This window comes from Seriola lalandi, unplaced genomic scaffold (genome assembly GCF_002814215.2).
Source record: "Seriola lalandi dorsalis isolate HSWRI2012SDOR001 ecotype SW California unplaced genomic scaffold, Sedor1 jcf7180002054522, whole genome shotgun sequence".
In the NCBI taxonomy this organism is placed as follows: Eukaryota; Metazoa; Chordata; class Actinopteri; order Carangiformes; family Carangidae; genus Seriola; species Seriola lalandi.
In genome coordinates this window covers 1,277,007-1,293,031 of record NW_019525075.1, presented here as the reverse complement: position 1 = coordinate 1,293,031, position 16,025 = coordinate 1,277,007, and the positions used below count along the sequence as shown (strand labels likewise).

Here is a 16,025-nt window from a genome sequence, read left to right as displayed (position 1 = left end):
TCTGTGTTAGAGATGATAAGAGGAGGACTGACTGTCAGAAGATAAGCACAGGCTGTTTATAAATTGCCATAGTGATACAACTTTAACTTTATCAATCTTTATTGAAAACATTCTTTTACTACAGAGCCCCAAAATCATGGGCTGTAATGACTCACTTACAACCTCAGCTGCCATTCCAATGGCATCCTCCACCTTTGCTGCTGTCATGTTTTAAAATATTTTCTGACAGGCCCATAAAACAAAATATAGAATTTAAATTTTATTAATTAAAATCAATTAAAATCGAAATTAAAATCAATTAAAATTGCAAATTGAACACTATCCCACATGTCTCAACCAAAAAGTTTTATGAAACGTTTAACCAAACTATAGCCTATTTATGGTGTTGAGATATCTTTTATTGGTAATATTAAATTAAACATAATATTACTTTTATTTCTCTTTCCATAGACTTCTTTGGTATAATAAACTATTTTATTTGGGGTCACTAGCAGTGCCTTTTATATTAAAGTCTTTATTATCTCTGATTTTATAAAATGAATGATGGAGTTATTTTGTGTATCATACACCAGCCTACTGGGGAGCATCATTTTCAAAATAAAGCTATCCACCATGCATCACAGTAGATGGTGCTATTGTATCATTTTAGAAACTTTTAGCAGACACCCTTTACCACACCCTCCCCCTCTCAATTAACTACACCCACACGTGACTCCGCCACATGGTGTAACCATAGTCTGTAAATAAAGATGGACGTATCCTCCGTGACGCTATCCATAGTTTCTGAAGAGCGGGGTTGAAGCTCAGATGGGGCCGTTCCGTCGTCGCAGTATGGTCGGTATCTTGCTCTCTGCCGAACTGACGGCTAATCCAAAAATGGGCAAAGAGGTGGGGCGCGTGTCCAGCCGAGACTTCGGTATATTCCGAATCAAAACCAAATTAGGTCAGTGTAATGCTATCAGTTCATTGTTCCCTATAACATTGTAAAACATTTTATCTTTAGCAAAGAAAAAATGGGCCACACTTTAAAAGGATCCTTCTTTAAAGGCTGGTGGTTTTGGAAGTAGTTGTTCTAATACTGACAGAAAAACTAAGGCAGTAGTGGGACCAGGGATAATTTCTCTTGGTGTCAATATACAACGGTTTATATATATGTTCTTGTTGCAAAGTCCAACAAGAAGACAACGAAAGATATTTTTTTCTTTAAAATTATATATGAAGGTATATAGTAATGCTAATTGTGTAGACATTTGTGTATACATTTACATACTAGAGATAAATATGCAGTAAATCAATGAATCTGAACTAACTTGAACTTCAACTAAGAGGACACAGTGTGGATCTGCGCTTTAAATGGTTATGTATGGTATTGTCTGTATAACATCAGACCATGTACTTTATTGGACTATATTTGATTCTTAAATTTGATTTTGTAACTTATTTGTGTGTATCTGGTCTAAATTATGTCGTGAATTGTAGGGGACTTGTAATATTCAACCACTGAATCAGGCATTAAAAAATGATGAGACAGACACAAAAAAGATGCAATGAACTATCTATCTTTTATTGACTTTTGGCTATCACAGCATGTTTAACATGCTAAAGTGAACAAGTAACAAGATGGTCATATTGTATGATTTCCTGTTAATGTATAACCCGTGATTTCCTCCTCACTCCTCTGCTTCCTTGGTCTGAAATGAGATAATCTAAATTTAATAAGATGAACATTTCTGCAAACTTGATCAATCTTAGGTAGTTATTTTTACCTTGACAATTTCACGACTCTTCGCCCTCAACTTGTTGACCTGGGACTCAGCAATGTCAGCGCGCTCCTGAGCTTCCTCCATCTCATGCTGAACCCTCCTGTACCTGGACAGGTGACTGTTGGCCTGCTCCTCCTGTATAGTAGGCCACAGTAAAGTCAAGACCTGTCGACTGACTGACATTTTCATAATGTGTATCATTATGAGGATTAAGTGTACTCACAGCCTCTTCAGCCTGTCTCTTGTAAGATTTCACTTTGAGCTGCAGCTTGTCCACCAGATCCTGAAGTCTACCAATATTCTTCCTGTCCTCCTCAGTCTGTTTTAAATTTAGAAAATAATACAAAATTGTGATAGAAATATGCATCTACTGTTTTCATTACTGCACATTGTTATGATTATTAGTATTTGTTGTAGTTAAACTCATTTGGATAGCGACTGACCTGATAGGTTAGTTCCTTTACTCTTCTCTCATATTTACGCACTCCCTTGATAGCATCAGCACCACGCCTCTGTTCAGCATCAACTTCAGCCTCCAATTCACGAACCTTGAATGACGGAGAATTCAGTCATTTTGAAATGAAAAAAGATTGTCCTGCTGCACAATAAATATAAATGGGTTGGTCCACATGGCACTTACCCTAGCCTCTAGTTTCTGGAGCTGCTTCTTGCCGCCCTTCATGGCCAGATTCTCAGCTTCATCAAGACGGTGCTGCAGGTCCTTCACTGTCACCTCCAGGTTCTTCTTCATCCTCTCCAAATGACCGCTGGTGTCCTGCTCTTTCTTTAACTCTTCTGCCATCATGGCAGCCTGAAATTTTGAAGAATTTGTTTCAACTGTCAGAGCACTCGAATTGGTACATAAATGACCACTATATAGACATGTGTTTGTTTAGATGACTCACATCAGTGATGGCCTTCTTGGCCTTTTCTTCAGCATTTCTTGCTTCCTGAACAGAATCTTCCACTTCACCTTGGATCTGTATAAGGTCAGCCTCCAGTTTCTTCTTGGTGTTGATGAGGCTGGTATTCTGAACAAATAACAGTTTTGGTTATGTACTGAAATTTTCAGTTGTCAGGCGTTTCACATTGAATCTGTATTAACCTGAGAGTGCAGTAGTCCCACACGTTCGCTGGCATCAACCAGCTCCTGTTCAGCCACTTTGCGGCCTCTCTCCGTCTGCTCCAGTGCAACTCTCAGCTCCTCAATCTCAGCCAGCATCAGGTTGTTCCTGCGCTCCACCATGGCAACCTGTTCTTTCATTTCTTCATGACCTCTAATGGCTTCATCAAGGTGCAATTGTGCATCCTAAATTGATAATAAAAACACGGTTGCAATGCAGTCTAAATAAAGTAAACTCAAAGTGCAGTTTTCTTTCATATGCTACCGTACCTTGAGCTGTCCTTGCACGTTTCGCAGCTGTTTCTGGGCTTCAGCTGCCTGGCGGTTGGCATGACTCAGCTGAATCTCCATCTCATTGAGGTCTCCCTCCATCTTCTTCTTGATTCTCAGGGCATCATTTCTGCTCCTGACCTCAGCGTCCAAAGTGGTCTGCATGGACTCAATCACTCTCTGGCTGTTCCTCTTGATCTGCTCAATCTCCTCGTCCTTCTCTGCAAGTTTTCTGTCAATTTCACTCTTGACTTGAGTGAGCTCAAGCTGAATGCGGAGAATCTTGGATTCCTCATGCTCCAGGGTAGCCTTGACAAAAATAAATATACGTTGTTTAGTTCCAGTATTTCTAAAAATGATCTTTAAAAAGTGATATTTTGTCTGATGGTACCTCTGCCTCTTCAAGTGAAGTCTGGAGTTCGGTCTTCTCTGTCTCTGCAGTCTTTTTCGCTTTCTCCAATTCATGAATGGTTTTTCCACTCTCACCAATTTGCTCAGTTAAATCGGAGATCTCCTCTTTAAGAAACAAAGTGTATATGGTATTTAAGTAGGTGTGGGATGAATTCATTATGGTAGACTTTGAGATTAAATATACAGTACTGTTCACTTGAACACTTACAAAAAGCTATAATAAACTGCATTACAGTTGATATTAGTTCATCATAGACCATGCACATTAAATCTGTGACCCACTGGGGGGCACACTCCTACTTTTATACAAAGCATATGAAACAACTTTCTGAAAGGTTGATTCCCTGAGTGTACAAAGAGAAATCAGCTGTAAAATTCCAAACTCTGCAAATCAGACCACTGTCAGTTCTTTTTGTTTTTTTTGCGTATATGAATATTCTGCATTTTTAAAACTTTTCATACGTTGAAGGTTTTTGTTCTCCCTCTTTATAGTCTCCAGGTGATCCAAAGATTCTTCATATGAATTTTTCAGCTTGAACATCTCAGTGCTGAGAGAACGAGCTTCTTTTTGAGATCCTTCCAGCTCTGCCTGGCTCTCTTCATACTTCTGCTTCCACTCTGCAAGGACCTGAAACCACAAAGAAGACCCATAAGTTTCAGTAATACTGTGTTTTACATTTTAATGCACAAGGCAGAAATAAAAATTTAACCTTGTCAAAGTTCCTTTGCTTCTTGTCGAGGTTAGCAGCTAGAGCATTAGCTCTCTCCACATCGATCATCAGGTCCTCCACTTCACCCTGCAGTCTCTGTTTCGTCTTTTCCAGAGAGGCACATTTTGCGTTCACAGCCTCGATGGACTCCTCAGCATCCTGAAGACGCTGGGCAAGCTTCTTCCTGTTAGAACGTACAGTAAACAGGTTTAATGATCATTTACAGAATCAATGCAGGTGGAAACAGTGTGACTTCAGGACTGTCCATTACTTAGCGTCCTCCAGCTCCTCAGTGCGCTGGATGGCATCAGTCTCGTATTTGGTTCTCCACTGAGCCACCTCGCTGTTGGCCTTGGACAGTGCACGCTGCAGCTCAGCCTTGGCCTCTTGCTCCTCCTCATACTGCTCTCTGAGCAGGTCGCAGTCATGACGGGCTGACTGAACAGCATGAGCCAGGGCGTTCTTGGCCTAATAATCCGAATGAAAACCTGATCAATATTTGATACCAATCGCCTGGTGGCGTTATCTGTCTGCTTTCATAGACTGGTACCTTAACTTCCTCCTCTATGTGCCTCTTCAGCTCCTCAATCTGCTGGGTAAAAGCCTGCTTGCCTCTTGTCAGCTGAGAAACGAGAGCTTCTTTCTCCTCCAGCTGACGCACAATTTCACCTAATGAAAGATACAGTATCAATATAATGTACATCAGAACGACATTGCAAGACAATGTCAGAAAATGACACTAAGGAAAGGAAAACTAATTATGTACACATTGCGGTTTCTAGTATTGTGCAAGAAATATTTTGATCTGTCCATCTTGCTGAATAGAGCTTTATTTTACAAGTTTACCACTTGTAAAAATGTAGGTGGAAGTGAGTTAAGGGAATGAAATAGGGTTGTAAAAAAATAGGGGTTTGATTCAGGTGTGTTGAGAACACATTCATTTTACCATACATTTTGCACTGCTGCAATAACAGACGAAGAAACTTGCCATGCATTGAGCACCGAGCATTTATCTTCAGGATAATGCAAACATCCCAGAAAGTGAGATTCATACCATTTTCAGTTTGAAGTCTTGCTTTTTGTACACTGAAGTCGTTTAGCTGACGGACATTCTCATCATTCTTGGATTTGAGCTCACTCAGTTGATCTTCTAATGTTCTGCACAACTTTTCAAGGTTTCCCTGATAAAAGAAAGCATTTGTTAGATTAAAGTTGTTTATCATTACATTTTTGCTCCCTGTATGAAAATGCAGCGCTCTCACCTTTGATTTGGCGATAGACTCCATATTGCTGCTGAGGTCATCGATCTCCATCTTGAATTCACTTTTCTCTTTCTCCAGCTTCTGTTTGACTCTCTGGAGGTTATCGATCTGTTCTCCCAGCTCTGCCACACTGTCAGCCTGCTTCTTGCGCAGAGCTGCCGAGGTGGCCTCGTGCTGCAGGGTGGATTCTTCAAGATCACGGCGCAGCTTCTGAAACTCTGCCTCGCGCTTCTTGTTCATCTCAATCTGAGCTGCAGTTGCTCCACCAGCTTCTTCAAGCCTCTCGCTGATCTCCTCAAGTTCCCTGGAGAGATCAGACCTCTGCTTCTCCACCTTGGCCCGAGCAGCCCTCTCAGCCTCAATCTCCTCCTCCAGCTCCTCAATGCGAGCCTGAAACACACAAGGTTTAAGAGAAAATCATCCGAAATATTTGACTGCTAGCTTGCTGTTGACTGACACTTGCTCAAAAACACACCTGAAGTTCTTTTATCTTTTTTTGTAGCTGGATTCCAAGAGACTGTTCATCCTCAATCTTACCCAGGAGCTGGCTTATCTCAAAGTCCTTCCTGGAGAGGGAGGAAAACAATATGGCGTATTAAGGTTGTGTTTCAGTAGAACCTCTCATAGACTCTTTACTGTTAATGAATGGGTAAAATCTTATTCGTACTTCTTTATTTTCTCCTCAGACTGCTGCTTGTCGTTCTCAAGATCCATTATGGATTCCTGGGCAAGTTTCAGATCTCCTTCAAGCTTCCTCTTTGCCCGCTCAAGATCCATACGGAGCTTCTTTTCTTGCTCCAGGGAACCTTCAAGCTATCAAGGAAAGAGGTGTTTCATAAAATTAAAATAAAGATATGATTGGTACGTTCACCATTTGCTCCCATAGGTGGATTACATACATCGTCCACTTGCTGCTCCAGCTTGGTCTTGGCCTTTGTCAGAGTGTTGACTTTGTCTTCCTCTGCCTGCAGATCATCAAGGACCTGCTGATGGGCCTCCTGGAGGGCTTTCTTCTCTTTGGTCAACTTGGCAATGGTCTCATCTTGAGATGCCATTTCCTCAACCAGGTTTTTGACCTATGTATGTTTACATGAACCTGAATTAGGAAATGGTTTTTATCTACACAGATGTGAAAATATCTTGTTAAAAGAAAATAATCTTGTCACCTTGTTCTCAGTGGCATGTTTCTCCTTTTCCACCTTTGCCAGGGTGAGCTCCAGGTCATCAATGTCCTTCTTCAACTCAGAGCACTCATCCTCCAGCTTCCTCTTCTTTGCAGTCAACTCAGCATTCATTTCCTCCTCATCCTCCAGCCTCTCAGTCGTCTCTTTGAGTTTGGCTTCAAGCTGGATTTTTGCTTTGATGAGCCCCTCACACCTTTCCTCAGCATCAGTGAGGTTTTCACCTTCCTAAAAGTCAACACAAGGACATTCATTTCAACAAATCAGTAATTTGATGTAGGATATTAAGTAGAAATTACACATACAGCATGGTGATGCAACTTACAGACTGCACTTGCAACAAGAGATCATTTTTCTCCTGCAGGAGAGAAACCATCTTCTCCTCCAGTTCTTTCTTCTTGGCCAGGGCCTTTGTTAGGTCTTCCTTGGTCTTTTCAAAGTCCTCTTTCATTTGGGCCATCTCTTTCTCAGTCTCTGCACTCTTCAGCAGAGGCTTAATCTTGAAGTACAGCTTCATCCATGGCCAAGTTTTGACATTCATGAATGAGCGGATGTTGTACTGGATGGAGAAAATGGCCTCTCTAATGAAAACCAAGAAAAAAATGAGTTAGCATTGTTTATCTTTATAAATAAAGTAGATCAAATTCAGACATTGATAACAGACAGACACATTACCTCCTTTCCATCATCTTGACAAACTCGCGTCTCATGAGGTAACCTCTGCAGAGAGCCTGAGTCATTGTGACCAGTGCAGCCAGTTTCTCATCTCTCATCTCCTCCAGAGTTCCCAGCAGACCAGCTTTGAAGAACACCTGAGAGTCAACAAGAACAACTGAGAGTCAACGATTATAGTAACTTGACCATAGCTGATCCTATACCCCTTTGTAAACCACCTTTTGCAGAGGGGTGTTTCTTACTCTACCTTGGTGTGGCCAAACTTGTACTGAGTGTGGTCCACATCGATGGATCCCAGCAGTTTCTCGGAGGCCTTCTTGTTGTCGATAAACTGTCCCTCTGGGATGACACTGGCATTCAATACTTTATATCTACGAGTAAAGTTTTTATTCAGTTAGAAAGCACCAGTTTGATGATAAACACTTTTCAATGCCTGCAAAGACGATATTTCTGCTACCTCTGTTTGAAGTCACCATAGAGGATTCTGCTGGGGAAACCTTTCCTACAGATCCTGATACCCTCCAGCACACCGTTACACCTCAGCTGGTGGATGACCAGGAAGTTCTCCATAAGACCTTAAAGACATGCCAAGTACAGTTTTGTGTTATAGTATTATACTGTGGCCCTGGGAGTTCAGCTGCAACTTGAGAAAACACATGCAAATAGACAAAACACAAACAAATTCAGAAAAAAACATCATCATCAATTTGACAACACATGCGCCGCAAATACTCACAACACAACGGAAGTGTTTCCAGGGCACACTAAAAAGTGATGAACCTGGCTAGGACGCACTTGTTGTTCAATCCCTTGTGACTTTTGAAGTTAAAAGCATTGAACAACAAGTGTGCATGTATGTATTATAATATAATCCAGTGTCCTAGCCAGGTTCAACACAAGTCATTTTTTGCCTTAATTCTAACAGCAACAGTTAGAGAGAGACAGAGAGAGAACGAAAGGAAGAGAGGCAATGATATGCAGCAAAGGGCCACGGGCCACTCGAACCCGGGCGGCTGCAGTTAGGACTACACCTTCATGGTACGTGCTCTACCAGGTGAGCCACCCACATGCCCCCGCATCACTTTTTTGTGTCTGCTGGAAACGTCTGTTGTGTTGTGAGTATTTGTGGCGCATGCTTTGTCAAATTGATGAAGATATTTTCTGAAATTGTTTGTGTTTTGTCTATTTGCATATGTTTTCTTAAGTTGCAGTGCGCTGAGCTCTAAAGGACACTGTAGTATTCTTTTTAAGTGCATAAATCAATAGGTAATAGGATTACCTGGAGTCTTCGATTCATTGGGAATCAAACAACGTACAAAATGAGGATGAGTGCTCCTCAAGTTGGTCATCAGCTTGCCCAAATTCTCCTGAAGAATTTAAAGGACATTTAGACATTATTGCAAACGGCACCAAATGAGTCATAATTGCAGTGAAGTATGGAAGTCGTTCCATACTTACCCTGAACAAAGCAGACACAGTCTGGAAGGAGCCACCCTTCTTCTTGCCAGCTTTTTTGCCACCGCCCTCAGCTGTCAGTGGAACAGTAATTACATTGAAATGGTTAAATTAAACAGAAGTGGGCAGTTTGAATTTTAATATCTCATAATGTTGAGACAGATAACAGCATGTACCTTCTGCTCCGGCATGTGCTGCATAGAGGTGACCCAGCAGTTTGACTGAAGACTTCTGGTAGAGCTGAACCACTGAGTCGTTCAGGGGATCCTTGTTCTTGTCCAGCCAGCCACAAATGTTGTAATCAACAGTGCCAGCATAGTGCACCAGAGAGAAATGGGCCTCAGCTTTGCCTTTGGCAGGTTTTGGCTTTTCAAATGACTTGTTTTTCCCAAGATGCTGGTCGTACAGTTTGTTCTTGAAGGTCATGTCTGTTGCCTTGGGGAACATGCACTCCTCTTCAAGGATGGAGAAGATGCCCATTGGCTGTCACGAGGAAATGATTATTTAAAACAAATGATTTCCAGTCAGACAATTTTCTGTATTTGTGAATGTACAACATCTTCTCACCTTCTCAATAAGCTCAATGCAGGCAGCCAAATCCATGCCAAAGTCAATGAACTCCCATTCAATTCCCTCTTTCTTGTACTCTTCTTGCTCCAGGACAAACATGTGGTGGTTGAAAAACTGTTGCAGTTTTTCATTGGTGAAGTTGATACAAAGCTGCTCCAAGCTGTTGAACTAAAGAGATAAAGATATCAAATGTCAGCAAAGGCCTTAACACTAATTAAGCATGAATTTATTAATACTCTAATCTTTGATGCTCCCTGATTTTGAATTGAAAACTGCAAAATTATTTAAATAAAGCTGTATAGGCTCATGTAGTATCAGCCAGACATACTTACATCAAAGATTTCAAACCCAGCAATATCCAGGACACCGATGAAATAGCTTCTTGGCTGCCTGGTATCCAGCATCTCATTGATTCTGACGACCATCCACAAGAACATTTTCTCATAGACAGACTTGCAGAGAGCCATGACGGAATTGTTGACCTGATTTTGGAAACGAAAGGTACAACACATTATAAATTGTAAAAATTAACAAAAGGTAATTCTATGTTGAGGGGTTAAAACAAGCTAAAGAACATACAGAGCTGAGACCATTAGTAGAGATAATATTATCAACATGTTTCTTGATATGTAAAAACAGAAAAACAGACTTTGGTGTTATTTGTGTTTCGTCTCCTATACCTGAGGGACAGTTTGACCTTTGGTCACATACTCGTTCCCGACCTTCACTCTGGGGTAGCATAATGCTTTGAGCAAATCAGCAGAGTTCAGACCCATGAGGTAGGCGATTTTATCTGCCACTAAAACAAGGAGAACACAAATAGCCATCTTTAGAACTCATAATACCAGGGTGAAGTCATCAGTGCAACTCTTAAATCACAAGTCAAAGCCAGTGCTACTACATTGAAGCTGAGGGTGTGTGGGTGTCATACCCTCAGTGCCATCAGGCTCAGCCTGCTCTTCACGCTGCTTCTGCTTGAATTTCATGTTTCCGTGATGTATCACAGCTCCAGTCAGCTTGTACATGCTTGCCTTCTCTTCTGCAGTGAAGCCCAGGATGTCAATAGCAGTCTGTGGTAAAAAGAGAAGGTTTTAAAACACAAGCTTATATTATTCATGGAAGTACAGTTGTTGCTGCACCCTACCTCCACATAAGTTTAGCATATATCACATACCACAAAGATAATATAGTTTAATTAGCTTTAAAGCAATAAGTAGCATGCTATTAGTAATATCAAAATGGAGGAGGACATTAGAAACCCCTCTTCATATAATTCAATCAAGTACACTACCACCAATAAAATAAAATACCAACATGATGAATCCTCAAAGCTTTAATAAAAAATAGGATTTATTGCTCTAATAAATTATTAACTGAGTGTTAGTAATGCAAATATTAATTGTGAATGTGAAAAAAAAGCCTGATTTGTTGTAGCAGTAAATGCAAACATCATAGCAAAGTTGTCCTTACATCAGTAGCGATGAATTCTTCAATGTCATTGATACTCTTGACAGTGATTTCACCCTGACTGATCATAGAATAGTCATATGGATTTGTGGTGATCAGCAGAGCCTCTGGAGAAAAGGAAAAACCCAATTTAAATATGCAGAATACATCACTTGCTTTAGAATGAATGATACCATTATTCACTAATGTCACACCTATCAGCTCAGGTTTGTGGCCTGTCATGAGCTGATAGAAGATGTGGTAGCTCCTCTCAGCAGACAGCTGGAACGTCACTCGAGACTTCTCCAGCAGATCTGTCAATCACACAGTTAGACACCGGTCAGTTCTGCTCAACGAACAGAGGGTACGAGAACAAACTAAGGTTTGTGTGCTGTGCCACATCTAGCCTTACATGTTTCAATGTCTGCTGAGGCCAACTTCCCAGTTGTTCCGAAGTGGATTCTGATAAATTTACCCTATTCAAAAGAAAACTATGAATTAGGATTATTACTTCTTAAAAACTGATATTGTGCGAAAAGACTCAGGTTAGCAAACACTTACAAAGCGGGATGAGTTGTCATTCCTCACAGTTTTGGCATTTCCATAAGCCTCCAGCAGTGGGTTAGCTGCAATGATCTGATCCTCCAGCGACCCCTGAAAATGATGTTCCATGGTGTGTCTTAGTATTTTCTTATATTCATTTTCATAAATATCATCATGTACAGTATATTACATTATTTACCTGCATTTTTCCAGCTGACTCTGTTGCTTTTTTTCCTGAAGCCACTGCGATTGTCGCAAAGTACTGGATGACACGTTTGGTGTTGACAGTCTTTCCTGCACCGGATTCTCCACTTCAAGCATAAAAACAAGTCAATCAACACCATGACCAGCTTGTTAAGACTCCATTTGATCCTACTCTGTTGTTTCGATTATGTCAAAGAATACAATGTGCTTAAACCTTCCTTCAACATGTAACTGCATTTGTTTTCAGGCTTGCACTGACTTAGAGGAAACATTAGTAAAACTTACGTGATAAGGATTGACTGATTCTCACGGTCTGTGAAAAAAGCAACATATTGATTAGCATTTTTCTGCTTTGTGTCTATTATTTAATCTAACAGATGCCAAAACTATATACCAATCACATGGATTCTTATATCAGGTCAAATTATTTAAGAACTAAACAGTGGGTTTCTGTTAGATACCATTGAAATATGCTCCATGAGTTTTTTTAACTTCAAAACATTTCATACACACTGTAACTGTCTCTTTCATCTCATATGATCCTGCTTTTGCATTTAAAAGATGAAAAGTTTTGTCTCACACACCAGTGAGCATGAACTGATAGGCGTTATCAGAGATGGAGAAAATGTGGGGTGGAGCCTCAACCCTCTTTTTTCCTCTGTATCCTGCTACAACCACTGAGTCGTACACTGGGAGCCACTTGTAGGGGTTCACGGTGACACAGAACAGCCCTGAGTAGGTCTGTGGGGACAGAGAGGACTGTTACTCACACACATCTCCCCGTAGTCATCTTACATTTAATGTGCTCATGTGTTGCTTTATTTCAAACTCACGTAGATCATCCATGCTGCATAGCGCTCTTTGAGGTTATACAGCACAGACGGCTCACTGAGGTGGGTCATCATGGCCATGTCCTCAATCTTGTCGAACTTTGGAGGGTTCATGGGGAAGATTGCGTCGTCTTTTACAGTGATACTCTGTTACAGTGACAGAGAAGACACAGGACTTAAGTTACAACAGTGGACCGACTGAGGTGGTTACAATGCATTACTATGTGTACTACAGTCCACAGGTTAAATGATCAAAAACAGATTTCTCTGGCACTCCAAAATCAGCTCCAAATCTAATCTGTCTGATTAGAGAGAAATTATAGACATGCACTGAATTCATGCACTGTCGACTCATTTTACTTTAAAGAGACAATCACTCAGTCTTGCATTCAACATTCTTTGAAACCACATTAGCATCAGTGCAGATGTATATTGTAAAATGTTTTTTACGGCAGTTTTGGCTGTGAAATTAAAATTGATGTGATTTTAATGTTCCTTCTTTTATATGACAAAACTGTACAACTTTGTTTTATTCCAGTGGGATCACTCTCACCTTTCCACAGAGAGTCTCCACGGTGGCTTTGCCGCCCTCTCTCTTCACAAGTTTCCCCTTGAGGTACATTTCAGCAGGCTCAGAAACAAAGTAAGCCGTTTTAGCATCAAAGGGAGTGTTTTGAGCTTCAATTCTCTCTCTTTCTGGCTTCCGGAGGTAAATGGCCGCCGGGCCAAAACACTCCATTTCTGAGTCCCCCATTATTGATGACCCTTCACTGCAAGTAAGTAAAAACAAGGCAGCACTCAGTTATTTCAGTCCATCAATCCTCTGCACATATGAGGGTGCTCTGCTGCTGAAGAAAAAGGAAATGCTGTTAAATTTACAATGAATGCTACACTTGAGGAACAGAGAAAAATTGACAAGGCTTTGATTTTAGTTAAGTTCGTTTTATGCCAAATCAATTAGATAATTAAATACAAAATCCGCATTTACACTTTGCAAGATTGTTAAATATTCTGTGTAATCATTGTTGATGCAATGACTTCTTACATGCCCTACAACCTGAGATACTGACTAATACTAAGAAAAAGACAGTAACAATTTATCGCTGATTATTTATGGATGCAAACATCATTAGTGAGATGTTTATAATTGGCTATTAATTGTTACTCACCAGGTAAAACTTTCTCTTTCACATCACATATACTTTTCACATATGTCCTCGACTATTAATTAAAAATGTTTTGGACTAAACTAAACACTGATAAAAGAAGTAACATACCTTCTTTCCTCCCACTAGAAAAACAGATTATGATGTTCTAATGAAGGATCTGAAGACAGAAACACAAATAGTTTAAATTAATAACTGCAATTAACGTATTTCATATTAAAGTGAACTTACTGTACACTGAAGTGCTGGCATAAACACAGAGCAGTTCTGTATTCACTTAGTCTGGCAGTAAGTAGTCATGCCCTGCATTGTTCATTAAGCTGTTGGCTTTCCTCCTGCTAATAAAAGACTGTAACTCACTCACCTTGACTGGTCGCCTATCAGTCCTTGGGGGTGTCCAGCCCTCCTTCTTATATAGAGAGATCAGTGTACACTCAGCAGAAATGACTGGCTTTATTTGGTCATGTAGTTTTACGCTCTTTGCTCGAGTATTTTTGCCACTAATCTGATCTCAGGCATCTTTTGTCACTGATGACAGTTTATCATAGATTAAACTCCCTGCTGCTTTTACTCTCAGAGTCACTGAGGTTACAGAGGCAAGTTTTAGACAATGACAAGAATTTAATATTACAAACACTTGTTTGAATGATGGAAATGATTGTTGTTAATTAGTGTGTATAAATTGAAAAAGCCCCTTACTGGTATCATCACCAGGTTAAATCAGCTTACATACAGAGAGTTGATGTGTTGTTTTTGATTTATTTGTTTTAAACAGAAACAGTAATGTTCTTGGGGCTGCCGTGTCTGTGGAGACAAAGCACATATGTTTGTCTCATTGTTAACTATTTTACCAGACACTGTTAAAATGGAGGCAGAATATAAAAGTGTATAAATAGATCAAGACTTAACAATGCAGCATTTTTTTAACCTTGCGTAAATATTGTTCTGGCAGCTGTATCAGTTACTGAAGTTCAGACATTGTTTTGGTCTTTAGAGTAATCTCCTTAATGCACCTTGGCACTGCAGAGGCTCTGAGTTTAGCCGTGGAGAAGCTCTCATATGTCACTGGTATTCTGTTGCAGAAGCCTTGCAAGTCTTTCCTGTGACAAAGGAGCAGAATTGGACTGAACGAGTTGCTAATCTAAGAACCTGTGAAAATGATGATACCTCATGATAGCAGGAACGCTGAGGTCTGCGTATTATAAAATCCCAAACCTAATTAGATTTGTTCTGCAGGGAGGAAGGACAATAGAAAGTAGAACAATATTCATATTTATAGCGCTTTAATTTCCTCTGTCCTGTAAAATGTGACACACAGCATGCATCCTGTGAGAAATAACTTGTCAAACAAATGGCGGCAGCATTTGCTTTGATGTTCTCTTGATACAAAAGTCCATCGCAAAGCGCTATGTCACCACACCTTATGTCAGAATGTCTGCATATGCTGCAAATAAGAATATTATATATATATTTTAAAATATTTTCATTCAAAATGCTGTATATTTAAATAAAAACTGCAGTGTGGAGTGATAATTAGGCCTGTCAAAGTGTCTCATTATCTCATTATAACAGCCAAGGGTGATCTTGGAGCAGAGCCTACGTTTGAGTTAATGCGATGAAATTACAAATGCCTTAATATCACTGATGCACACCTCGAGTTCAAAAACATGACATGGGGCATGTGTGCTTTATATCATTACAACTCTCAGCAACGTGTAACATTAAGTGTCTAACATTCATAATCAGTAGGTATACAAACATTTAATAAACTGACAGTATAATGTTGTATTCAGATATATGTGTTTAATCAATTAAATATTAATGAATATGTCAGCTATCTTAACTCCTCCTGTGGATACCCAAGTGGCAGCTTTTTTAAACAGGCATTGAATGACAATATATTCAAACTGGTGTAACAGTATAAAATATGTCTTCATAGAAGAAGCTGTAATGTTTGACAAATACTGTACATTAATAAACCCCTTAATGTCCTTATATCTGCTCACAACTATTTAATAGTGTGAAAAACATGAATTATATTTTTACATTCTATTTGTAAATGCTAAATAGGGAGAAAAAGAGTGAAGTGCTACTCAAATGTTTGTAATTTTGACAGTGTTTATAATGTTATTGTCATACAACTTAATACTTGACATAACATTGATTAATGCAGAAGAGAGTGGTGTCAAAAGTTTTACATGTTTCTCATCTCTGCCATATTATTCAAACGCTCTATTCTGTTTGGGAACAGAACTGAATTTACCAGGTATCTAAATCGGTCTAAGAGCACTGCAGTCCTGTTTTTAGACTAATGACATATTATCCCCAAGAATTTCTGCAATTACTGTGGAATAATTCAGGCTCCACAGCCATATTGGCCTGATTATACTGCATAAAGGAACAGATAGGTGACGAT

At 39.8% G+C, this 16,025-nt stretch overlaps 1 protein-coding gene across 1 annotated transcript; it reads right to left on the bottom strand.

Moving 5' to 3' along the window:
- Window positions 1–1,543: 1,543 nt before the first annotated feature.
- Window positions 1,544–13,769, bottom strand: LOC111660838 (myosin heavy chain, fast skeletal muscle). Its single transcript, XM_023414248.2, has 40 exons — window positions 13,721–13,769; window positions 12,997–13,213; window positions 12,447–12,590; window positions 12,198–12,354; window positions 11,899–11,926; window positions 11,609–11,720; window positions 11,428–11,520; window positions 11,279–11,342; window positions 11,082–11,180; window positions 10,891–10,994; window positions 10,352–10,490; window positions 10,101–10,219; window positions 9,753–9,902; window positions 9,418–9,588; window positions 9,027–9,333; window positions 8,854–8,924; window positions 8,675–8,762; window positions 7,853–7,970; window positions 7,643–7,766; window positions 7,396–7,532; window positions 7,046–7,301; window positions 6,706–6,948; window positions 6,439–6,615; window positions 6,207–6,352; window positions 6,015–6,105; window positions 5,540–5,929; window positions 5,332–5,458; window positions 4,828–4,946; window positions 4,549–4,745; window positions 4,278–4,461; window positions 4,030–4,195; window positions 3,548–3,672; window positions 3,157–3,465; window positions 2,869–3,072; window positions 2,669–2,794; window positions 2,404–2,574; window positions 2,207–2,311; window positions 1,987–2,082; window positions 1,767–1,898; window positions 1,544–1,691 (listed from the first exon to the last, which is right to left on the bottom strand). Exons 2-40 carry the CDS (start codon window positions 13,195–13,197, stop codon window positions 1,671–1,673), a joined length of 5,811 nt encoding a protein of 1,936 aa, XP_023270016.1. The 5' UTR covers window positions 13,198–13,213; window positions 13,721–13,769; the 3' UTR covers window positions 1,544–1,670.
- Window positions 13,770–16,025: the final 2,256 nt, after the last annotated feature.

Coding starts and splice junctions, on each gene's coding strand:
- LOC111660838 (XM_023414248.2), bottom strand. CDS start 13,197: ATGGGGGACTCAGAAATGGAGTGTTTTGGCCCGGCGGCCATTTACCTC. Junction 11,927..12,197: donor CTATCAGTTCATGCTCACTG/GTGTGTGAGACA, acceptor CTTTTTTCACAG/ACCGTGAGAATCAGTCAATC. Junction 5,459..5,539: donor AGTCTATCGCCAAATCAAAG/GTGAGAGCGCTG, acceptor TTCTTTTATCAG/GGAAACCTTGAAAAGTTGTG.